This window comes from Apteryx mantelli, chromosome 2, assembly GCF_036417845.1.
Source record: "Apteryx mantelli isolate bAptMan1 chromosome 2, bAptMan1.hap1, whole genome shotgun sequence".
Classification (NCBI taxonomy): Eukaryota; Metazoa; Chordata; class Aves; order Apterygiformes; family Apterygidae; genus Apteryx; species Apteryx mantelli.
Window position 1 is genome coordinate 12285525 of NC_089979.1, and position 25206 is coordinate 12310730.

General features: G+C 40.7%; 1 protein-coding gene across 1 annotated transcript; it reads right to left on the minus strand.

Moving 5' to 3' along the window:
* Positions 1 to 57: 57 nt before the first annotated feature.
* Positions 58 to 23032, minus strand: SQLE (squalene epoxidase). The gene is made up of 11 exons (XM_013956944.2): positions 22638 to 23032; positions 20319 to 20571; positions 19857 to 20037; positions 16994 to 17090; positions 13895 to 14008; positions 7804 to 7975; positions 7293 to 7388; positions 6542 to 6684; positions 5312 to 5408; positions 4774 to 4861; positions 58 to 3962 (listed from the first exon to the last, which is right to left on the minus strand). The coding sequence occupies exons 1-11, from the start codon at positions 22941 to 22943 to the stop codon at positions 3770 to 3772; spliced, it is 1740 nt and encodes a 579-aa protein (XP_013812398.2). The 5' UTR covers positions 22944 to 23032; the 3' UTR covers positions 58 to 3769.
* Positions 23033 to 25206: the final 2174 nt, after the last annotated feature.

Sequence of the window (25206 nt, forward strand, 5' to 3'; positions counted from 1 at the left end):
GGGAAGGCAGTGGTGGACAATGCAAGCACGAAGGAGAAAAACAACACAGAACTGGCATTATCAGAAAAGGAGTAATTTGTTTAATTGTCCCCATTTTTTCAGATTTCCACAGATGTTTGGAAACCCTAGCAACAGCATTCATGTTGCATGTACTTTACAGCAGCTTGATTATAACCAAAATGAAGTGTGGTTATTCAAAAACAAATCATCATTCAACTGAAACAGAGATTAGGCAGTACAACCCAGGAATAGCATGAGTTTCTTGTTATTTTTTTCCCCCTGGAATGTATTACAGATATCAATATGATAGTTTTAAGTGTGAAGTCCCCTACTTTTATGAATGATCAGACACCATTAAAAAATCATACACATCTACAGAAAATTGTGTGCTCCTCTTTTCTGCAGTTGCAGATTTAAGATTTAGACCTCTATTCATACACTTCTCCAAAGAGGCACTATAATTATGCTTGGGATTTCAAACATCACATTATGCTACCACTGTCTCAGAAGCACAATCAAGTTACAAATTACAAAATCCAGGAGCTGATCCAAGACTAATCAAGTGCCTTCTCATTGTTCCAGGTGATTAAAAGGGAATGAAAGGAGGAAAACTACCACCACCACCACCACCCCTCTGCCTTTTACTTTCTTGCATTGGAACAAGAGGCACCAAACACATACACAGACCAGACGGGCAGCACTCTTCACAACACTGCGTGCCTGCAGTTATGCTTTTAAAGCTGTATTTAAAAACTCTCACTGCCCCATGTATTTTCCAACAAAGGGCTTGTTCAAAACAAAACAAAACAAAACCCCAGAAGACCAAAACACTTAATCTTCATGATAGTTACCTAGCAAATTTCTCAGACAAGCTCCAAAAAATGTAACAAACATCTTGAAGCATGAATCAACTTCCTACCCGTGAACAGGCCTCTGCGTCACTCATCAGGGGCAACTACAGTACTTTTTTTCCTCCCCACCTCTAGCAATTTTCCATACACTCCTGCACTGCCTAACTATAATCTCACCACTATACAGCTGCTTCTCTTGCTACTTCTTCTCTGTTGGTCAGACACAGCTGCATCCATCCTGGAATACAGGGATAACCGCATACTTAACAAGATACAGGTCCCTCATGTGCCTGCAACACTTTTATCAAAAGCACGTTGTTTAGGATAGAGGACAGTGTTAAATTTTGCAGTGTACAAACTCTTAGAACTAGCCTCTTTAAAATTTGCCTATATATAATTTGATGCAACCTGTGAGTTGTCTATGCATGCGGTCTCCTTGTGTTCTTCTCAGATTCTGAGTCATGACTGATTCCTCTTTTCTGGCATATCACCTCCTTTTGCTGCATATAGGTGTACAAAACAGAAACCAGAACTCTTGCACTCTCTACTGCATACTTTGGCTAGCACTAGCTGTTCTTAGTTTCCATCTTTGGCCATTCTGACTACGGATTCTCCCCCTTGCTGCCAGCTTTATTTTTCTTGCCCTCACTTGGCTCAGAAATGATTTCTTTCATTACTTCCTTGTCCTCCACCTCCCTCTGAGAAAAGCGCCACAGCCAGGCACTATGGAGCACAGCTTGAAGTTCTGCTCTCCAACTTCTCTGCACCATGACAAAGCTTCGCTGGGTGCTGCTGGCCAGCTGGGGTAAGATCCCAGCCTATTTTTTCCCAAACACTACTGAAGGTCAATGCATCGATAATTTCAGTTAGCAGACCACACTCTGTGCTACTGCGCGTTCCAAATGATCCCAATTTGTTCAATACTTCATCGAATTAAGTCCTTCCACCTTGTCCAGAAGTCAAGTTACATGTCCATTTCATGAGTCATATTTGTTCTTCCTCACACATACATACAAGATTTCCCATTACAGTTTTCAACAAGTAATATTTACTTTTATAGTCATGACAGGAAATTTAACCAGAAACTAGGTTCAAAAAAAAGAGAAAAGTACCTAAATATATATGTAAATTCTAAGCACAGTGGTTTTCAGAACCTACAAAAACTCCTTGTTCAGAAATACACAACAGAGATCTACAGATATGAGAACTTTTTATTTAAGTAAGTTAGCTGAGGGTATGTATTTGGCTCAGGATTGTTAATCTTTGACTTTTAAAGAAACTGACTGCAAATAATATTAAAAAATAGGAATACGCAAAAGTAATCAATATTTTCAAAATTGTCACAAATTTTGAAAACACTTATATAAATTCTGCAAACTTTGTATACCCTTAAAGGGGTATCATTTAGTTACCATGTATAATGATACTTGAAAATATTAGTATTTTACCCTGAAGTTTTCATGCATTGTGAATGTGTCTATGTTTAATTTCAAGAGGGTATCAAAAGTGATAGTGGTTAGAAAAATATAGGTATTTTTGTTTCCTCTGGAAAAAAACTGGTCATTTGAAATATCCATCAAATAAAATACTAAAAAAGCCTCTCCATAGTTTTTTTTTTTTTTTTGAAAATCCAACAGAAAAATTATGTTTATATACAGCTTATGCAACCTGTCATTTTCAAAAGATACAGTCAAAGTTTTGCTAGTACAGAAACACGTAAGCTGCTACTGCTCTCTAAACTTTTGGCTGTGCTGATGCATGATTGTTTAGGCAAGCCAAAACAGAAAAGCCACACAGTGATACCAAAGCAAACATGAGAAAGGTAAGAAAAAAAAAAATCAGAATACACAAGACCAAAGGAAAGCATACTGTTAAAGATAACATAGAGAGGAATATTAACCAACAGTAAAAAATATGAACTCTTTAGTCACATGCAGTAACCTCTACAGGAAAAAATATATTCCAAGTATTAAAAGGACACTTTCACGGTACTTCTCATGAATTTTTAGAAGCAATATTAAAGGTTACTTTACTGTCTCCTGGAAATGGCCTTTACTGAATTTGTTTCAGTGGGTACAATTTGATGCTGTGCTTCAGTTAGTGGCAGTATTTATAAGCTTCAGTTGCGCACACACCAAGCTAAACAAAACAAAAAGCCCTAAGTTTTTACAAAGGAGTGAGATAGATAGGAAGAAAGTTTCAAAAATATGTGCTTTCACTACCCAGGTGCAATGCAGTAGTCAACAGAACTACAGCTTGATTATTACTTGTTTAAAGGAATTCTGGTTTAAAAATGATTTTAGAAAAGCAACACGACATTTGTAACAGTGATCAAAGTTAAAGATATGGTGACACTTCACAATCTGAAATCCTTTACAGTGTCCTTTTAAGTGTCAGCAGACTAGTATCTTAGCTGCAACTGAAATAGAACAGAGGCAAATATTTCTAATGAACTAACACAAATCAAGAGTTTTCTTACAACATTTCACAGTAATAAAGAAACAGTCTATGGAACTGTTGAACAGAAAAAAAGCATGAAGGATAATAGCAGCATATGGTTTATATTTTTCACTTTTCAGTTTATTAATATTAGTGGTGCACTCTATGCAATGGATAAAGTGAGGAATGAATTTTCTGACAAAACTGGCAATTACCTATCATATGTCAACACTTAATTATGGTCCTTGTAAACAGCTAACTCATTTTTAAATTTAATTTGCAAAGGAAAGGATATTTACATATAATATATGGATATATAACCACAAAACCAAATTTAAGCCAAAACCAGAAAAGGGAAATTGCATTTTAAGAAGAAATAGAAGAAAACATAATACAATATTAAATAGTACATGTCCAAAGATTTTAAAGGCATCGTGACTTCCATGTCTTCTTCCTTCAGTCATTTTCCCCATTTCCATTTAATAGACCAAGTATTTCATTTCAGAGTAAATAAGTGGAAATATTATAGAGCAACTCCGGTAAAGGACAGCTCCACTACTGAGGAATGCTCGAGGTTTGGTGATCCAGGACTCTGACTTAAAGCAAAAATAAACAGCATATAATGCCACAGCAAAGAAGTGACCAATCAGTACCATTGGTTTAGGAGATAACCTGTATTAAAAAAAAACAAAAACACAAAAACAAAAAACAAAATAAAATATGCAAATAAACAGAAATGGAAAGCACTAAGAAATTTTCAATTTACGATTAGAGATTTTCATTTGAGACCATGTTTGTCTTTCTCATTTAGGCAGCTCTGGTCCTGATGTCTCACCTGAAAAAAACTGGTATATCCTGGGGCTGCTACACACTCTCTACTCCCTTCTACAGTATAATCCACGCACACCACTATGCCTTTTTTCCCTCCATTTCTCTCTCATTTCTCATAGTCTGTGTCTACCTTTATCATTTCCCAGGGGATTATTCTCAACAGGCTCTACCAGTTTTAGCTCTTATTCCAGAACAGGAGAAACAAATGCTCACCTTTCACACGTTCAAAGTGGTATGATTTATGTGCATTCACCCATTTCTTGGGGCATCTGAAACAACTTGATTGTTTCTCATTTCCCTGTTCCTTTTGCTCATATATGGGAGACATCTGTCACTACCCTCAACTTATCAAGTATGAAACGCCTCTATTACCCTTAACTCTTCAGCTAGCCTGGACCACTCCGCACCATTCAAACTCCCATGCCACCTATATTAACTCCTTTCCATATTTCAGTTGCATTAAAAAAAAGTCAGCATTTGAACACAATGGCTTCTAACAAAGCTTCCATCTAAGCCTAATCCTAAAGGCATCGGTTCACGGGGACCATTCTCCATGTGCAGATTTGACTGACTGGGAGCAAGGTAGGTCCCAACAGAGGCTCATAATACTTGGTCAGGTTCATATTAACTATTATCAGTGCACTGAACTTACACAGACAGCAGTCCAACAGGACCTGAGACACACTCGCCACCAAGTCTGAAGTAATGGAAACAGGCTTTCTTTAGCTGATGCAAGGAATCTGCAAAATGATTTAAAAATGATTCAGCAAATATATACAGCAGATATTGAAAACTTTTTTGGCATACACAACAGTGATGTAAAATCCATGACTTTGCAGCTGTGTCTCTAAATTCAGTGAGATTTGGAGCTGGCTTTATTTAAGTAAAGGATAATCTTACAAAATATCTACATATTTCTGAGTACTAACTGATACAAAATTTCTTTTTTTCTTTTTTTTTTTAATACTAATTCCAGCCTTTCCTTCACATCACTAAAACTCAGTTTACGTAAGACTAGAGCAAAACAACTGGGAACGCAGGTTAAACTAACTCCTTAAAATCCTTTGAAGTACATATAAATACAAACACGTGGACATATACTTATATACATATACATCCCACATCCCCCCCACCCCATATTTATTTACCAAGTGGTAACTAATTAGAAGTTATCTTTAAAATGTATTTACCATCTGTGGCAGCAAAAAGTTCATATAGGGCCTGGGCAAGAACATTCACTACAAAAGAATGAGACTTTTTTCTTGACCAGTAAAATGTTTTTTTTGCCTGCAAAAGTAAGAAAAACATTATTTCTATCAGGAAACTCCAGAAGAGCATTCAAAAGCTTTCTAAATGGGTGAAAGTCATACCCATGTCAAAGTGTAGAGTGGATTTAGTGATATACTAAATTGAAACTACACGATGTCATTGAGGAACTTTGGAAATTTATCTGAATCAGTGATCTAGGCTGCTCTTATATGAAACAGAGAAAAGCAGACAGATCCAGGGTGTGCTTCATCTCGTAACGCAGGTGACTAGATTAGATCAAATACGTGACAGATGTAACTCGTGTTTCTCTCTGTTGACTGAAAGTAAGTAGGAAATAACTGTAAATCTGAGGTGATGAGCTGAGATGTAGATACCTGTACTTGGTCAGATAAATCCTGTAATGGCTATAAAGATCAGTGACATTCAGACTCCCTTTAAATGCTTCTCACTTCTCAAAAACACACACTTGCTGAATAATTTATCTGTAGTCTATAATTATTTTAGCTGTCCTTTAGCCAAATCAACATGCCAACTTTATTAAAAAGTAGTTTAAAAAAAAAAGTCTCACCATCTACTGATCAGAATTTTGGGTGTAAATCTCACTAAAAAGCCTCCCAGCATCAACACTGACAATGCTGATTCCTCGGCAAGAAGGATGCCTTCTACCTTACCGCTGTGAGATTAATACAGGCTAATGAGGCCTGTATGAGTCAAGAGGCTATCGAAACATGTCTTGAAAAACTAGGTACGCATGCTCATTCTTCTCTAGGTACCGCTCACACAAGTGTAACGGTCCAACCTCATCCCTCTTAAGCTAGTTCTGCATCAGAAATGCACTATCAAGATGGGAAATACCAAATACTACCCTAGCAAAGCAGACTGACGGTAGACATAGCACACCAGTCTCCTTAAGCAAAACAAGACATACCAGTAAACAAAGTTTTGCATCTGCCTTTTGCCATGCAGCCACAGAAGTAATGAATCACATCTCTGCCTACTAGTGAAAGCCTAATGTATGATTTATCTATCCAAAGTTTTGTAAACAGCTGTGCCTCACTAATAACTTACATGTCCTTGAGTTACATGAAATTTAGTGTCTTATCTATACTGCAGCTAAAGTTGCCTAAACTAAGTCCAAAATAAAGCTTCACCTGAAGAATGTCAGAGTCTTCATAAAGGTCGGGAATATTCTGCAGCAAACTTCTCCATATTTTAACATCGTTTAAAACAACACTCATTCCTCCACCAGTTAGAGGGTGCCTTATATTATACGCATCTCCTAAAAGAAGAACTCCTAAGAAGAAAAGAAAAATTAATAGAATACTGTACAAACCACTATACAAATGTCAAACTCAAATCCTGTATTTTGATATAAAACTTACAAAGAATTCACTCCCACCAGGAAACAAGACAGATAACAACTAGAAATTTAAAATCAGATGTCTTTGAATTATCTTGTTTAAAAAGCTCTAAAAAAATAAACGTTCAAAATACTTCTTTCCTGTATGTGTGTATGTGTGGAATACACACAAATACAGAGCTCAAGAGCTTTTCTAATATCAAGTTTTCCTTTAAACAAACAAACAAACAAACAAACAAACCTTGTATAAGCATGAATGATTTCAGTCATGAACTGATTGGTTCTACATCTTAAAAATAAAAAAAAAACAAACCTGAACTTTAAAATGAAGCAGAAATTAATTTGAAGTCTAGTGTCAGTATAAATGTTCTAGTTAAATTGTGCCAAATACACATTTTCAAAATACTGTTTTTCTTACCAGAATCATAAGACAATTGTACTGAACAACATACATATTGACAACATACACATATAACAACACAGTCCTAAGTCTCACAAGTAATTTAGAATGCCTTTCCCCCCCTTTATTTCCTAATACGTACCTTTTTTGTTAACAGCTGAAGGAGGCAAGAAGCTTGCTGGCATAGTCCTCAAGCGATCATTCTGAACTGCTATTAAGAATGGTTCCTTTAGGTGATCTGTAATAATCAAATTATTTAGTTATATTACTTAGGTGGAGTCTGAAATAATTTGCACACAACCCATTTTAAGCTCTTCTCAGAAGAGCTTAGTGTAATCCTTCTGAATTGCTAACACTACAGATGCCAAATCAACAAACTCTTGTTTGATGTGGAATCTTAGTGACTGTTTTACTGCAACAGCAACCATGTGCATAGAAAAAACATACAATCTCTATGTCTTCCCATCCTCGCTCCAAATCTTGCAAGGATTTGGGTGCCAAAGACTAACTAACACAATCCAAAGATTATTCTATGTATATACAGATCTGATTTAAAATTCATATGTCAATATTTCAGCAGTGAAATCGGGAAAAAACCCTTTAGGGCACATTCTAATTGTGAAGACTTTGGAGAGAAACCTTTCTAGACTTACCAGGTAGTTGCGGATGAATGTTCTCAATCATGTATTCTTTTAAATTTTTTGGCATTTCTCCTCGAATATCAACAAGGACCCGAGCCTCCGTTGAAGAAATCTGATAGATTAGCACTGGACTAGTTTTAGCTAAAACAAGTTCAGCATAATTAGCTTTAAACTGTGGTGTATCCTTAAAAATAAAGAGAGGGGGGAGAAGGATCGAGACTGATTAATGAAAGGATATTAAACTTGAGAAATACAATATAATTTCTGATATACGTGGAAATAAGATCCCATAAAATACCATATTAAGTTTGCCTGTGTTATTTGTTGTCTTTAAATGAATAATAGAAATGTTTTCAAGAACGAAGTTAGCTTACCTCCACTGTAATTACAATTCTTTTGTCAATACATTTTAATATCTACTAAAATATATGTTAAGCTATACATTTCATTTAGTCAGCTCAGTAATATGTAGAAAACATGCCACTGTCAGTATGTAATGTGATAGTTTTTTTGGATCATTTTGTATTATTTTAATAAACAAAGTGGTAGGAAGGAAAAATACAATACTCTGTATATCACTATATAGAGATATCAATTGAGGAAGACTTGTAGGCTCCTAACCATGACAGTAACCACAGTAGCTACTCATATGCTTAAAACAAGTTTCCAAAAGGAGGGAAACAGGAGGTGTTGGGCAGTGATAATTATAAGATGGAAGGACCCCAAAAGTACTGCAATTTCTCCAAATCTGTGTTTCCAGTCCACTGGAAGTTCTGTAGTGTTCATTCCTGCTCCCTTAATTATTTTAACTATTAATCCAATGATTAATATAGCAGCCGTGGAGGGCAAGACACACTCAGTATTCCCACCCGAGTTCTCCCATCATCTAGCTACAGAGCTAGATTCACACTTTCTCACACAAAACGTATAGGTCCTTAAGATACGTATTCCCCTAGTTAGGCAGTGGCCCATCTTCAGGCAGAAGCACAGTTAGGGTATTCTTCTGGAGTATAAGCCATAGGTGGTTTGACCCACAGCTCTTAAGAGGAGCTGAAACTCAGGATTTCTGCTCCCTGAACAAGTGCCCAAATAATAAAAATACTAGGAAAAAATGAGTGTCACCAGCTTAATGATTGACCTCTTAACAGGAACCAGTCAAAGCAGCTATACCCAGACAAACAATTTTACAAATTAAATTCCAACTTGACAAAGGTGCCTACTTCCAACCCAGGGATTAGTACTTGTTTTATATGAGATGCTGAAACGTTTCTTTTTTTAGTATTTCCCATACACAGGTCTATGTAGTCCAGAGATCAGTTTAACCAGCTATGTTGAATCCTGCCCTAGTTGTTTAACCCTCCCTTGTTCAACTACAGGGAAGTTATTTGCATAGATTAACAATGAACTCTACTGTTAAAGCCAGAAATCTCATTTTTAAGTGCAATATCCACATTTTTTTTTCTTTTTCTATCTGGATTACTTAGACTACAATTAAGTAATTACAATTATTTAAAAACATATTTTAAGAGCTGAAAAACTGAGCTGTAATTGTACCACATATACTACACGTGACACGGCAACTTCAGTTATCCTATAGTTGAGACAGCACATGTATCAATAATTTAAGAGTTAAAAACAGACAAAAATTTCCAAGCATTCCTCAAGTGACAGAAAAACTGATAGAATGGCTGGAAAAATATTAAAAACATGGTTCTAATTGATTCTGTCGGAAAATCACTTAATATCAAAATTCAAGACAGTCCTCAGCTGTTGCTTAAAAAAAGTATTCAAATCTTTTATACAGAAATATTCTCTATGTAGAACTTCAGTGCCTCTGCTAGCAATTATATTTGATTGAATTCTTGAGTAAATCTCTTATTTTCACAGATTCTGACCCAAACACTTTTCTTTCACTTTACATTGCTGTCATTTCCTTACCAAAAACCTTCCAAAAAATACCAAATAGCAACAAATGCCAGCTCCGTATTATAAAAGCCCCTTCTGTATGAATTTCTCCTCAATCCTGCCAGTGAGGGGGATGGATGAGAGGAGGAGGAGACGGACTTTCCAAGTTAACAACAGTTTTGCCGCTGGTGTTGGCAACAGGGTTTTGGTTTCTACGACCATGGGACCCTGTCTGAAGATCAACAACTGCTGGGGAGAGATGGGATCCACCTCACTAAGCGGGGCACGCGTGTCTTTGCCAACAGGTTGGCCAACCTGGTAAGGAGGGCTTTAAACTAGGAAAGATGGGTGAAGGGGAGAGTTTTAGTGCCAGGGTAGCTGGCAAAAGACAGCTCAAGTTGGGACACCTCCAGCAGGTGAATGCAGCCAGGGAAGTGCGCATGGGATGTGGCTATGGAGGATCCTCTTTTACCCCTCCTGGGAAACCTGCATGCTCGATCACCTCTCTGAAATGCCTGTACACCAATGCACGCAGCATGGGGAACAAACAGGAAGAACTAGAGATGTGTGTGCGGTCGCAGGGCCATGATCTCATTGCCATTGCAGAGACATGGTGGGATAGCTTGCATGACTGGAGTGCTGTCATGGATGGCTACGTGCTTTTTAGGAAAGACAGGCCAGGCAAGCGAGGTGGCGGAGTTGCTCTTTATGTGAGAGAGCAACTGGAATGTATTGAACTGTGCCTAGGGGTGGATGAAGAGCGAGTCGAGAGCTTATGGGTAAGGATTAAAGGGCAGGCTAGCATGGGTGACACTGTTGTGGGTGTTTACTACAGGCCACCTGATGAGGCCTTCTACAGACAGCTGGAAGTAGCCTCACGATCCCAGGTCCTGGTTCTCATGGGGGGCTTCAACCACCCCGATATCTGCTGGAAAGACAACACAGCTAGGCACAAGCAGTCCCGGAGGTTCCTGCAGAGCATTGGTGACAACTTCTTGACACAGGTGATGGAGGAGCCAACAAGGAGAGGTGTGCTGCTGGACCTCGTACTAACAAAGAAAGAAGGACTGGTTGAAGATGTGAAGGTTGGAGGCAGCCTTGGCTGCAGTGACCATGAGATGGTGGAGTTCAGGATCCTGCGAGGAGGAAGCAGGGCACTAAGTAGGATCGCAACCCTGGACTTCAGGAGAGCAAACTTTGGCCTCTTCAGGGACCTACTTGGAGGAATCCCATGGGTTAGGGCCCTAGAAGGAAGAGGGGTCCAGGAGAGCTGGTTAATATTCAAACATCACTTCCTCCAGGCTCAAGAGCGGTGCATCCCTATGAGTAGGAAGTCAAGCAAAGGAGGCAGGAGACCTGTATGGATGAGCAAGAAGCTCCTGGCAAAACTCAAGCAGAAGAAGGAAGTCTAGAGAAAGTGGAAAGGGGGACAGGCCACTTGGGAGGAATGTAGGAACGTTGTCAGAGTATGCAGGGATGCGACGAGGAAGGCTAAGGCCCGTCTGGAATTAAATCTGGTTAGAGATGTCAAGGACAACAAGAAGGGCTTCTTCAAATACATCAGTAGCAAGAGGAAGACTAGGGAAAATGTGGGCCCTCTGCTGAATGGGGTGGGTGCCCTGGTGACGAAGGATGCAGAGAAGACAGAGTTATTGAATGCTGCCTTTGCTTCAGTCTTTACTGCTCAGGCCAGCCCTCAGGAACCCCAGACCCTGGAGGCAAGAGAGAAAGTCCGGAGAAAGGAAGACTTTCCCTTGGTGGAGGAGGAGTGGGTTAGAGATCATTTAAGCAAACCTGACACCCACAAATCCATGGGCCCCGATGGGATGCACCCACGAGTGCTGAGGGAGCTGGCGGACGTTATTGCTAAGCCACTCTCCATCATCTTTGAAAGGTCATGGAGAACAGGAGAGGTGCCTGAGGACTGGAAGAAAGCCAGCGTTACCCCAGCCTTCAAAAAGGGCAAGAAGGAGGACCCAGGCAACTACAGGCCAGTCAGCCTCACCTGCATCCCTGCAAAGGTGATGGAGCAGCTCATCCTGGAGGCCATCTCCAAGCATGTGGAGGACAAGAAAGTGATCACGAGTAGTCAGCATGGCTTCACCAAGGGCAAATCATGCCTAACCAATCTGATAGCCTTCTATGATGGAATGACTGGCTGGGTAGATGAGGGGAGAGCAGTGGATGTTGTCTACCTTGACTTCAGCAAGGCTTTTGACACTGTCTCCCATAACATCCTCATAGGCAAGCTCAGGAAGTGTGGGTTAGATGAGCAGAGGGCAAGGTGGATTGAGAACTGGCTGAATGGCAGAGCTCAGAGGGTTGTGCTCAATGGTACAAAGTCTAGCTGGAGGCCAGCACCTAGCAGTGTTCCCCAGGGGGCAGTACTGGGTCCAGTCTTGTTCAACTTCTTCATCAGCGACCTGGATGAAGGCACAGAGTGCACCCTCAGCAAGTTTGCTGATACAAAACTGGGAGGAGTGGCTGACACACCAGAGGACTGTGCTGCCATTCAGAGGGACCCGGACAGGCTGGAGAGGTGGGCAGAGAGGAACCTCATGAAGTTCAACAAAGGCAAGTGCAGGGTCCTGCACCTGGGGAGGAATAACCCCATGCACCAGTACAGGTTGGGGGCTGACCTGCTGGAAAGCAGCTCTGCCGAGAAGGACCTGGGAGTGCTGGTGGACACCAAGTTAAGCATGAGGCAGCAATGTGCCCTTGTGGCCTAGAAGGCCAATGGTATCGTGGGGTGCATCAGGAAGAGTGTTGCCAGCAGGTCAAGGGAGGTGATTCTCCCCCTCTACTCAGTCCTGCTGAGGCCACATCTGGAGTGCTGCATCCAGTTCTGGGCTCCCCAGTACAAGAGGGATGTGGCACTACTGGAGCAAGTCCAGTGGAGGGCTACAAAGATGATTAGGGGACTGGAGCATCTCTCTTATGAGGAAAGGCTGAGAGAGCTGGGCCTGTTTAGCTTGGAGAAGAGAAGGCTGAGAGGAGATCTTATCAATGTGCACAAGTATCTGAAGGGAGGGTGTCAAGGGGATGGGACCAGACTCTTTTCAGTGGTGCCCAGTGACAGGACGCGAGGCAACGGGCACAAACTGAAACACAGACGCTTCCATCTGAACATGAGGAAAAACTTTTTCACTGTGAGGGTGACAGAGCACTGGAACAGACTGCCCAGAGAGGTTGTGGAGTCTCCTTCTCTGGAGATACTCAAAACCCACCTGTACGCGATCCTGTGCAACGTGCTCTAGGTGACCCTGCTTGAGCAGGGGGGTTGGACTAGATGATCTCCAGAGGTCCCTTCCAACCTCAACCATTCTGTGATTCTGTGTCATTTGTGTGAATGTTCTGTAAGTACCTATAACTTTGGATGGAAAACCAGAAAACAACAGGCCAAAGAAAGGAAATGTACATATTGAGAAGGTAGTGTGTGAAAGTTTCCCAAGGAGTGATAAGCTCTGGAGACTAGAAATCCTGCAGAATCCACAAGAACTGACAAACTCAGAACACCAAGAGTCTGCTGAATTGGTACAAGACCGCCAGCACACACTAGCATCAGTGATGGCTTGCACAACACCGTCAAGAGGGCGGTGGCTGCTACATACAGACAGAGAAAACAGGATTATAAATGCAGAATTATGCATAAACCTGATGAAACAGAGGACTCTGAGGGACTCTAAACACCACCTAGAACCCCCCCTGTGCATCAGTATACAGTAGGGGTTGGACTCCCAAACACTGCTCCAACTAGGTAACTGTATGTAAGTATGTAAGCAATTACATGAATGTGTTGTTTGTGCAGCTACCTGCCATTAATAACTGCAGCTTGATTCTACTGACGTAACAGGTTAATCAATAAGAGGTGTTTTAAGAAATACTGACTGTGATCTGAGTCTCCCCCCAACACACACACTCGATTCCCTTTTAGGGAAAAAGCATTTACAAGCCCTATAGGGAGAGTTATTGGGTATCACTTTGCAGTAATCTTTTCACAACATTTAGATGATGTAAGGCCTTTGTAAGACATCAGACTCTGGGAAGTGAGTTTCTTCTCATTTCTCAGTGAAGAACAAAAATAGGCAATATGCCAAAGCATATGCACAAAGTTAATGAGCCAGAACATACTTAGTTTAATTCAGACCAACACTAACAGTAGCATACCAGCTTATACAGTATTGTATGTAAAACCTACCTTCAAAATGCAGCCAACAAAATGGGATGAAACAGTAACTTTGTTGGAGACCAAATTTTTCCTAAACTTGGAGAAAAGTCCATCAGCAACAACAGTAAGTGGTGCATGGAGCTCCTGCAGCATAAAAAAAAAAAAGATATAACATTTTCTATTTTGATTCAGAACAACAGTAGAGAATAATTCCCAAACCCTCTTGTTTTCATTTACACATTAGATGTTCTACAAAACAATAAGCATGTAAGATGATCACAAACCAGATTTATAAAACATGTATTAGGAAAGTGTTTTTTGCCTTCCTCATCTTGATATTTAACTCTACTTCTTCTAAAATTTAGCCTAATGATATGCACCAGCTTTTACAGACATGGAATCAAATAACAGTTATGGGGACTGTGCAGCAACTTTGACAAAAACAAGAACAAGTAGAGCAACTGCTCCCTGCGTCCTATAATGTTCTTCCTCAGGAAAAAAAACAAAAAAACAAAAAAACAAAAAAAAACAAAAAAACACACAAAAAAACAAAAAACAAAAAAAAACAAAAAACAAAAAAAAACAAAAAACAAAAAAAACAAAAAAAACAAAAAACAAAAAAAAACAAAAAACAAAAAACAAAAAAAACAAAAAACAAAAAAAAACAAAAAACAAAAAAACAAAAAAACAAAAAACAAAAAAACAAAAAAAACAAAAAACAAAAAAAACAAAAAAAACAAAAAACAAAAAAAAACAAAAAACAAAAAAAACAAAAAACAAAAAACAAAAAAACAAAAAAACAAAAAACAAAAAAACAAAAAAACAAAAAAACAAAAAAACAAAAAAGAACAAAAAAACAAAAAAAAAAACAAAAAAGAAATTTGAAACAAGAATCACACACAAGCAACTAAACAAAAACAAACCAAAGTGTAACAAACTGAAATGCAGTAAACATAATAGTAAGTTTTTAAGAGTACGCAGGCAATTCTGAGCAGTTCCTAGTGTATTTAGGAACTATGAGCAGAAATTGTGCAAGTAAAGAAAATACAAAGTAAAATTCGAGTGAACTCATTAGGTTCAACTTGAATGCATTTACAAATTCTAAATGTTTAATACATTCATTATTCTCTAACAGAGGAAATTATTCTGGTTAACATTTTAAAGCATATTTTTAAACATTTTATTGTTATTGAAAGATTAGAACATCATTATAATAGAAATCATTTAGAGGTAGATGTTTTCTTTTTTTAAAACAGATGTATAGCTTTCTCATTCTTTTAGTCAGTCTATACAGTCATTTAATTGCAAATGACTATTGGTTTATAATAAGCATTAGTCCTTGGCCTTTAATCATTTCATACAGTAGGCACAAGCAGAAGAATAATTTTCCTTTTAAGCTTTCAGGCTGCAAATAATAGGGCAAAAAGCCACACCATGTTTCATTAGTACTCCTGAGAAACTTTTTAGTACTGGATAGAAGCATCTGGTGAGCCAGTATGTGAATTCTACATCTGTGCCTGGAATGTGTTCAACTAGGAGCAGTTCCCTCCTGCACAGGAATGGGACTCAGTCACCTGTATGATACGATCCTTTTGTCTTCTGCTGCACGAAGGGATGTTAGACAAAGGCAGATGAGTGTGGAGCCAAGTAAAATAATATATATATTTCTAGTCTTTGAGCTTATGGAAGTGAGTTTAGAAACACAGCTCAAGAGACAGTAGAGCTAGTAAAACCTTTTTTCCTATGGATTCCTGCCTCAGATGATTGCAAGCTCTCATCATTCCTGCAATTAGCGCATATACAAGTTGCCTGGCTGCAGGGATTCCCTGGTGTCTAATGATCTGAACCCTCATGCTACAATTTTTCCACAGTTAGTGTACTTACACCTTTCCTCTATTCAGTTGCCTGCTTTGTAATTTGACTTTATCATCCTGGCTAATTTCAACCTCATTTAAGAGATTAGAAAACTCAGAGGTCATGTGGTAGAGAACAGACTGGGGATGGGGAAGACAGAAAAGCACACAGACATAACATATTCACATCAGCCCCCTTTCCTTATGAAAGCTGCTAAGGAATGCAAACAGGCTTTTTTTTTTTTCTTTTTTTAAATAGTTCTCTAGCTGTAAAGCCACAGACAGTGAAACACAGCTAGAATAAAAGGCCAGCAGAAATTTCTTCCACTGGGTTTCTACAATCAGAGCAGATCTAGGCCAGCATATAATACAGCTCTTTCCAGCCACAGAACTTAGAGCATTCAAAGAAAAGTATGAGTTTGCTTATGCCCATTATACAGATAGGAAACATGCACTACCAAAAAAAGCCAAACCCCTTCTAAAATTGTTATTGCTGGATGATAAAGTGAGCTGGATTTGAGGAAAACAAAAAACAAAAAAATTCTACCTTTCCGGTACCCAGATGTGATCCAATGGCTTATTTTACTGGAGTCGATTTCTTAATGCTGTTTTATTCATTGTACATGAGATTAAAAGCAGACAGACCATGGAAGAGGACTTAGGACTCCCCACTGCAGGCTACCTCAAGGGGGGCCAAGGATGGTGCTTCCACTCAGCAGTCTTACAGCTTTCTAGCGACGTCACTCGCAAGCAAATGGACTGAAATGCCTTTTGCCTGAGGAGGGCCTAAAACCAGTTCTCCTACATCTTGGGCAAGTACTTCTAAATGACTCTCTTAAAAATGGTATAAAACCATATGTATTTCTAAATGACCTCAAGATGTGAGATTTTGTTAGTAAAGCTCAGAGCAGGATCTTCCACTACTAAGGAGTTTTCTGAATCTAGTATGGAGGGCAGCAGAGCTTAGACAGGAGAAAGATGCCTGTCTTCCCCATCAGAGCCCATCTGAACATGCTTGCTACATAACTTCAGACAGCAAAGGAACTTTGAAACCAGGAAAGGAGATTTCAGTTTTTCGCTTTATAACAGGAATTCCCATATGCCAGGACTGTACCCACTAGAAAGCAATTTCCCTTTTTTTAAAAGCCTCTGCTTTCCTGACAATTGAAGTATTTCTGCATCAGTGCTCTGAAATAGCAAACTTTTTTAAAATGCTATATACATGACTGTATTTGAACAGAAGTTAAACAAAGATCAAAACACAAAATTGTCTCACCTTAATATCTCCAGTTTCTTTGTCCTTGTACTGAACACCCACTACACAGTCTTCTTCCTCAAGCAACTGTAACACAGTGCCTTCAATGAATTTTGCACTGAAATTAAAGGGATTAAGAACTTAATGGAAGAGGGTTAATGAGGCCAAAATTTCAAGGTGCTATGCATAGAAGTAAAACCAGTTCTTCAATAAGCCTGTTTTTGCAGTCACAAACACTTTTTTTTAATTTTGCACACAAAGATGTGGTTTTGACTGCTTTCAGAAGCCATGTTAAATAGCAAGAAGTGCCCGTCATTAATTTCAGTTCAACACTACCATTATGTTTGATACATGAGAATACTCTAAAACTGTAATGCTTAACTCAAACATGCTACCACTTAGCAGAATCCCCAGTTTTGCATTAGGTGTCCCATGGCCACATGTGAGATGCACAAAGGAATTTGATACCAGTAACTGTCAGAAACCAGCCACTAACTGAGGAGTCATCCGTGCTGAACAGTGGTAAACACTGAGAGTTTGGGCGAGACCTAACTCTATGTAGAACCGAGGAGCAAGATCCAAAGTAGCACTTTAACATTAATGTGGAAACTAGGTAGAACTGAGATACCTAAGCCTCAAAGTAACCTCTGTAATCTGCACAGGACAGACACCTAGCTTTTCACCTCAAAATTCAGGATACACATTCAGTTTGCTGTTTGTGTCTTTACGTTCCCCTAACGCTTATGGATCAGAGTTTGAACTGAACACCCCTTGCATTCACCTCCCAGCATGGGTTATTCAGGTTTCAAAAATTAAGTATCTGTCCACCTAAATTCGTTGTTGGGTCTGAGCTGTTAGACCTGATCCTAGCAGTTCAGACACACTCTCAGCAGCTCAAAACTAACACTCTTCTTTCTCTAGGTCATGAATATTTTTATACCCATATGGAATTCAGCAACTTAGAAAAGCAAGATAAAGATCCATGTCAGAATGTAGCAGCTTGATATTTCTGACTCTCAAAGGAACCTAGGCAATTGGATTCATATCTTTGCTGCACGTCAGCCCGCACAGAAATTTCAAAGCAAATCTCCCCCAGCCAAGGTGGGTGCCTTAACTCACATGCCAGCAAGCAATAGGGGACAGACACATTCATACCTACTACCTGCCCCAAAATTTCATTGCCACACTTAAACTTCACAAGAGATCTGAACTCCTAGGCATAGGAAAGCATACCTATCACGTCAAATCTCACAGGTCAAAGAAGTGGTAGTGACTAGCTTAACAATTTTTCCAGGCAACAAGCATGTTGGCTGCATCAAAATACAAATGGTTATGTGCAAGCACACTAATAGGAACTTCAGCAGAAAGGGAATACAGCAACCTGTTGGGTTAACAGCAGGTGAATGAGGGTATTGAGGATCCCAGTAGCTTTTAAACTTCTTTTATATTTATCATTTGAGTCATCTAAGTAAGTGCTTATTTCCTGATTTATCTAAGTGCTTGTTTCCTTTTGTGATTCTAACCTACTATAAAAATAATTAACTTAAGATGTACTTCCTTTTTCCTCTATAAAATTAATTTTACTTATCTAAAATAAATTCATATTGCCCAGCACAAAGAAAAAGTATATTTTTCCCAGTAGTAATTCTCCCCTATATTTTCACAAATTATGAGATGAAAGACAAAGCTTCATGGTGCTACTAAGATTGTTTGATCTCTCCTGCACCTTGATTCAATATGCAGTTTTCTATGCTACATATAAAAATAAAGCAAACATATACAAAAGGAACATTAAAGAGAGCCAGAAAAATGGGAAAGAATAGAATTTAAGTCAAACATAAGCTGTTGTAAATTTTTGCTTCAAAATTTTTGTACAGCTACTGGAGCCTTCCACAAATTGAATGAACATGTGCCCAAATTTCACTGAGTTTGAAGCCCTAACAAGAAAGCTTTAGCTTTTATAGATAGCAAATGCAGTTGTCATTAATCTTAACTGTATTGCAGACTTTCTATCTTTTAGTGCTGATTTTAATAGTTCATAAAATGTAACATAAATGACGGGAGCAAGTAATTTTCCAGTTCAGAATAAAGATGCATAAGGAATAAAGAAAATACGAATGGCTTTATTTCCCTTGTAAGCATAATTTATAGCAAAAAAAACCACAAAACACACACACACACAGAAAACAGCATCTAGTATCTACTCTGCTTCAATGAAAGCTTCTCAAAGAAAGGGATCTGTTAGAAGAAACACCAAACACTATGATTTTTATTTTATTAGTAAGAGGAAGGGTCTACAGTATTCTAAAACACAGCAGCTACTGGAAGTTGGTCTTTCCAGCTACTTGTTCCATTCTAGCTATTTTGCCTACTTCGTTGTCATTAGAAAAAGCACAAACATATAAATGTAAAAAGAGTTTGATTGCTTGCATCACAAATAACATCACCATAAGAAACGATACCAGATTTACCATTGGTTTCTTGAGCAGTCAAAGAAGTTCTATGCATTCTCTTTACTGAGAAGAGGTGGCTTCTTTTGTTAAAAAAGAAACAAGAATCAGTATAGGAAAATCAAGCCTTTACACTTGAACTGTTCTTTCACATGGGCCAGAACTCTGCGTAATATTTGAAGCCTATAGTCCCATAAATTTAAAGATTAACTTGTCCCAGTGGCTAATACACAATGTATATTCAGTTCATGTACATGACATCTACAGAAAACAGAAAAAAGTAAGTATAGATCTCTTTTTGTATTAGTCTTGTGAATTGGAGGTCTCTGTATTCAGACAGAATGAAGTGGACTGAAAATCCTCCCGACGCTGGGAAAAATGTTACTAAATCTCAGGAGACAGAATGTGATGTTCACTATTACAAGTTGACTTACTTAGGTTCTGCCATAGCTGCCCTTCGGAGACCCATGATGAAGTGGCCATGACGAAATGACCTTCCGCTAGCCACATGGCCATCTTCAGCTGTTGGATAAGGAATTTCAACCTCTGACTTGCTCTCTATGTCATGAATTATGTAACCGTTTACTACTCGTGCATCAATACCTTCCACTGTATCTGCAAAATATATGCCAATATATGTTAAGAAAAACATATTTCAAAAAGCTTGTCTATCAAAATTACTTCTTATAGAGTCCAATTTTCTTAAACAAAAGACATGCTAAGGGGAGAATATTTTCAAAATGGTGGACTAAAAACATCTAAGCAATTTTAATTCAAATATTGACAGTAGATATTGTATTTTTTGATTTTCTCTGTAGGCATGCTTTTTGTAAATATGCAATGGAGTGTACTAACTTTTGTGTTATAGATGTATCTACACTTTGAAATGCACTTACCTTCAAGACCCAAGTCTCTAAGGGCATTAAAACCTCCGGGTTGTAACAGTTCTCCAACTATCCTGTCAGGTTCTTTCAGATCCCTCTCTATGACAGTCACCTTTCTTCCATCCCTCGAGAGCACCGCAGCCAAAGAAGAACCAAGGACACCTGAACCCACAATGATAATTTCTGGATCATACTGGGGCGATAATGTTGTATTTGGAGCAGTCTCTGTCATATGTAAATCTGAGAAGTTTACTTCTCTTCTGTCCTTTAGAAAGGAAAGCCAACAAAATTACAAATGCACGTGTAGAATTTCTGCTGTACATTTACATTACAATTAATTATAGCATGATGCAGAAACAGAAGGATGAGGAAATTATTTTTGCAGAGTCAAAGTTAATCAGTTTTGTTCATCATAGAGAGGTACAATTCTCTACTGCCGTAGTCTTACACATCACTGACACCGAGCAGAAGTAAGTATAGTCCTCTACTGTTCCTTGGCCTACTCACGCTATGCTTACAGGAACATGGCTGCATAGCAAGAGATTTGGAAGTAGTGCAAAACAGGATGCGCTGATGACTCAACAACTGTACCGTAACTTCTTCAGGGGGCTAACTTTGGACTAGCTCTGCTAGGATCCGATGGACTGAGTGCCCATCAGTTGGCTGGAGACCATCTTCCAGTTTAGTTTTGTCCAAAATAAAATCAGTTGTACTCTACAATGAGATCAAAACACAACAAGTGGGGGGGAAAAAAAAAACAACACTTACTTAAAACCACACTCCTTATCAAAACCAAACCACCAACATAATTTCAGTCTCAGATATACTGAAAGTCAAGTCCCTATAAAAGACAATGAACCAAGGTTGTACTATTTTCTTGATTTACAAAATAACATACCAATGCCTTCATGGGGGCCTTAGCATTTTGCAATAGGAAAGGTTATCATATTCATTGAAAAATGTGTTTCTCTTACATTTTACTGTAAAAGAATATCAGCATCTTTCTAACTGAAACTTCCCTACAAACAAACAGAAAAATCAGCTTATGGTAAACACTCAGCATGGGAAAATGTCAGCAGAAACAGCTAATGGGGAAATGTTGTAAAGAACTGGTTCTAAAATGAAAACTCATTAAGCAATCTAAACTATGAGCAAGATCACCATATACCTATATTTAAAGCTGTCAAGAATTGGCATACATCAGATTTTATCATATACATCAGATTATTACGAATATATCTGATACCTTAAGACCAACTACGTTACAGTACCTTCCCAATAGCAACTAATCACATAGACTTCGAAGTGCAAAAAAGTTACAAGGAAAATTCCAGTGCAAGCCTGCAAGTCATTACTCCAACTACCAGAATGCAGAATGGAGCCCAATCCACTCTTCCACAAATGCATCAGCACTGCAGTGCTGACAGCAGTAAAACCATGATTGCATCAGTGAAATGAATGCCCAGAACAACACCAATACCAGAATTTCTAGTAGCACAGTGACATGTTTATATCTGTATCAAAGGTTATACAACTTAGCAAGTGAGTGCAAAAATAAGTTACCTATAGAAGAAAAAAATCAGGTAACAAAGCAAATTGCAGTGAAAGCAGGCTTTACTTAAAAATAAAATAAAATAAAATAATAATAATAATAATAATCCAGAGCCTGCCAGCAAATTCATGACACTTGCAGCCACAAATAGCTTCAAGTTCTGCTGTGCAAGGGGTCAGTGCCCAGCTGAAAATGCCCAGAAGCACACAAGAAAGTAGTCTAACAGTTCCAATCCACAGATGTACTGAACCTGCACATTCATTCAGTAGTCTTAGATGGCAGGACTCCAGCTAAGCTCCAGCTACAAACTACAGTTCTCTCTACTGTGTCACAGTAAGTCTCACGTTCGGCTCAGTGGAACAGATTGACTATCTGAGCTCAGGTTCTGTATCATACCAGCAATAATTTCCAATTAACTATATTTGCAGCTTTCTCCAGACAAATATATTTCATCGAGAAATGTTAGGAAGATGATCTCTACAATGAACTGGCAACTGAGAATATTTTCTGCTAGTACAATAATCCTTTACTATAACTCTTTTTTCCAACACTCACATTTCATTTGATGCTAAAAAAAAAAAGTATATCAATTAAATAAGCTTGTCTCTTTTGTTATCCACAGCTAATGCAAAACTTGGCAAATCAGCCGTCCAGAATCAAAACACAAACCCTTTCCAATCCTTAATTAGCTCCTCTCCCTCACTGGGAGCGTGGGGCAGCAGTCAGAGATTACAATAGGAGGACATTTCACCCTGTGTGCCATGTCCGATTGAACCTACCTTTCGGGATTTGGGTTGTTCAGCTTGTTGAGATCCTGGGCTGGGTTTGGCCCAGAAGAAGCCAACAAGCGGTAGAGCTGCGAGAACATCTGAAAGCATCCCCAAGTGGGGCTTCTGCTGCTGCTGCTGCTGCTGCTGCTGCTGCTGCTGCTTGGGCCCTCGGAAGCGATACCTATAGGATAGCAGCAAGCCAAGGGAGAAAAACACCAGCACGGACAGGAGCACCTCCTTATTAGCGTAAGTCATCAGGTCCCCGCACTTCTTATACACGTAGATGAAGGAGGCAATACCCAGGAAAGTCCACATTGTGAGGAGACTGGTCACTGCCGCTGGCTGCTTCCTTTAAAGCCTTTTAGGCTGACTGATGCTCCCTGAAACAGGTTTTTACACAAAAATAGAAAAAGTATATATATAAAAAGGCAGAGAATTCCTTTGAAATGAAAGGGAGAGAGATCACAATGGAAAACCAAGGAGCTCCACAAAACCCCGTAAAGGAGTAAGCGCAACCTCAGTGCGCCACAGGAGCCCAGGGAGAGACTCCAAGAAGGCAGGTACAAAAAAGCATATATAACGTCTTCCTAAAAATCGCGGAGCTCTGCAGAGCGGCTGCAGTTACTTAAGAAAGCGCGAGAGGCCGGAGCTCGCCGCGCGGCTCGGGCTCGCTCTGCCCGCCGCCGCGGGGCGGTGTCTGCCGAGAGCCTCCCCGGCGCGCCGGCGCCGCCCGCGGGCTCCGGGGGCGCGGGGCGCGGCGGGAGCCGCCGTTACGGGCGCCTCCGCGAGCGCCCGGTTTCCCGCGACTCATCCAGAGCGCGGCAGGCGGCGGCTGAGGCGGCGGCTCGTCCCTCGCGGGAAGCTCGCTCGCTCCCTCGCCCGCCCGCCCCTCGGAGGCGGCTGATGCTCTACCTGCCCGAGGCAGCGCCCTCGCGGCCGCCGCGGAGCGGGGATGCGGAGCGGGCCGCCTCGGCCCCCGCTGCGCGCTCCGCCGCCGGGCGAACCCCTCCCCGCCCGGCGATACCCCACAACGAGCACCCACTCGCGGGGGGGGGGGGCAGCCCGGCCGCGAGGGGGCGGGGCCATGCTAATGAGCAAAGGCCTCCTTCTCCTCGTGGGTACCGCGCGCCCCGTGCCTCAGAGGCAGCTGGCCAATCGGCGGTGCTATGCTGAGATGGCGCTATGGCCGGGCGCCCAATCCGAGCGGGGGGAGGGCGGGGCTTGCGCCCGCCGGGCTCCTAGGGCGATGTGACGCCGGGGTGGGGCGGGAGCGCGGGGTTGCCATGGGTACGGGTTGGAGGAGCGCGGCGCGGCGCGCCGCGGCGGGCGGGAGGCAGCGGACCGGTCCCCGCTCGCCCTCGCGCTGCTGCGAGCGGGAGGCGGCGCATGCGCGCTGCGAGGGCCGGGGCCCTGAGGGGGGTCGCTGGGGGCGCAGGTGGCATCGGGTGACGGGGGTCTCCCCGCCGCCTCCCGTGCGCGAGTGGGGGCCTGCCAGGCCGTGGGGAGGGGGAGTCTGAGGCAAAACAGCTCAAACGGTGGGGAAATGAGGCGGTGGGGCAGCCGCTTTTGTCCCGGAGCTGCTCAGCCCCGAGGGGCAGCCTGGTTCTTCTGCGTGAGGAGATTTAAAATCGTTTTCCAAGAGAAAGGTGTAGCCGCCTGGCTGCACGAGCGGCAGGGGCAGGCTGGCCGTCCCTCCGGACGCACGCTGAGTCCAGAAATGCGAGGCATTCTGCTCCTTGGATTGTCTGTAGGGGTTAGGCAGTCATTGGACTGAAACAATGCAACAAAACAGAAATAGTCCCCCCAAAGTGATGATCCTTGGTCAGCCCTGAGCTTCTGTGGGTCGCCTCTCGGAGCCACCTACCTGTTGTCCTTCCTTCTGTCTCTAAGAGAAACCAGACACACCTTCCCGTGGCTGCGCACTTGTTGCAGCACTCCAATACTCAATGTGGCTCTCTATCACAATAGAGTGGTACTTAAAAGTAATTAGGTTATTAAACATTGCAGGAACCTAGCTCAGACTGTAAGAGAATGTGCAAAACCAATGACACACGGATAGATCAACACATTCTGAGTCAAGAAGGGTGGAGCTGAGATCATTGCTGTGGCAGAATGTCACTGCATCGGTGAACTTTGAAGAGTTTCACAGAGGAGAAGCATTTAGTAATTTCTCAGGCATTAATAAAGAGACCGAAAACAAACAGGTAGACTTGAATGAATAAAGGCAAAATGGGAGCCAGTAAGAGAAAGCTTTTTGGTTCATTCATCAGGTCAGTCAGTTTAGACTAAAAGTAAAAATACTGGAAACTAAAGAGATAAAGCACAGGTTTGTGGTAAAGATACTAATCTTATCTAATATGGCTCAATAAGGAAACTAACTTTGTTGGAGCAGAGGCATCTGTAGTCGTAGTCTACCTGTAAAACCTGTGTTCACAGCACTTTTCCCCAGCTTGAACTAGGATTATTAAAGCTGTCAGCAAGAAGCACATTTAAACCACTTGAGACTGAACCTCTTAGATACACCTGCTCTTAATTTCCTATGTTCAATTTATTAAACATTCCTTGCACCTGTTTAAAA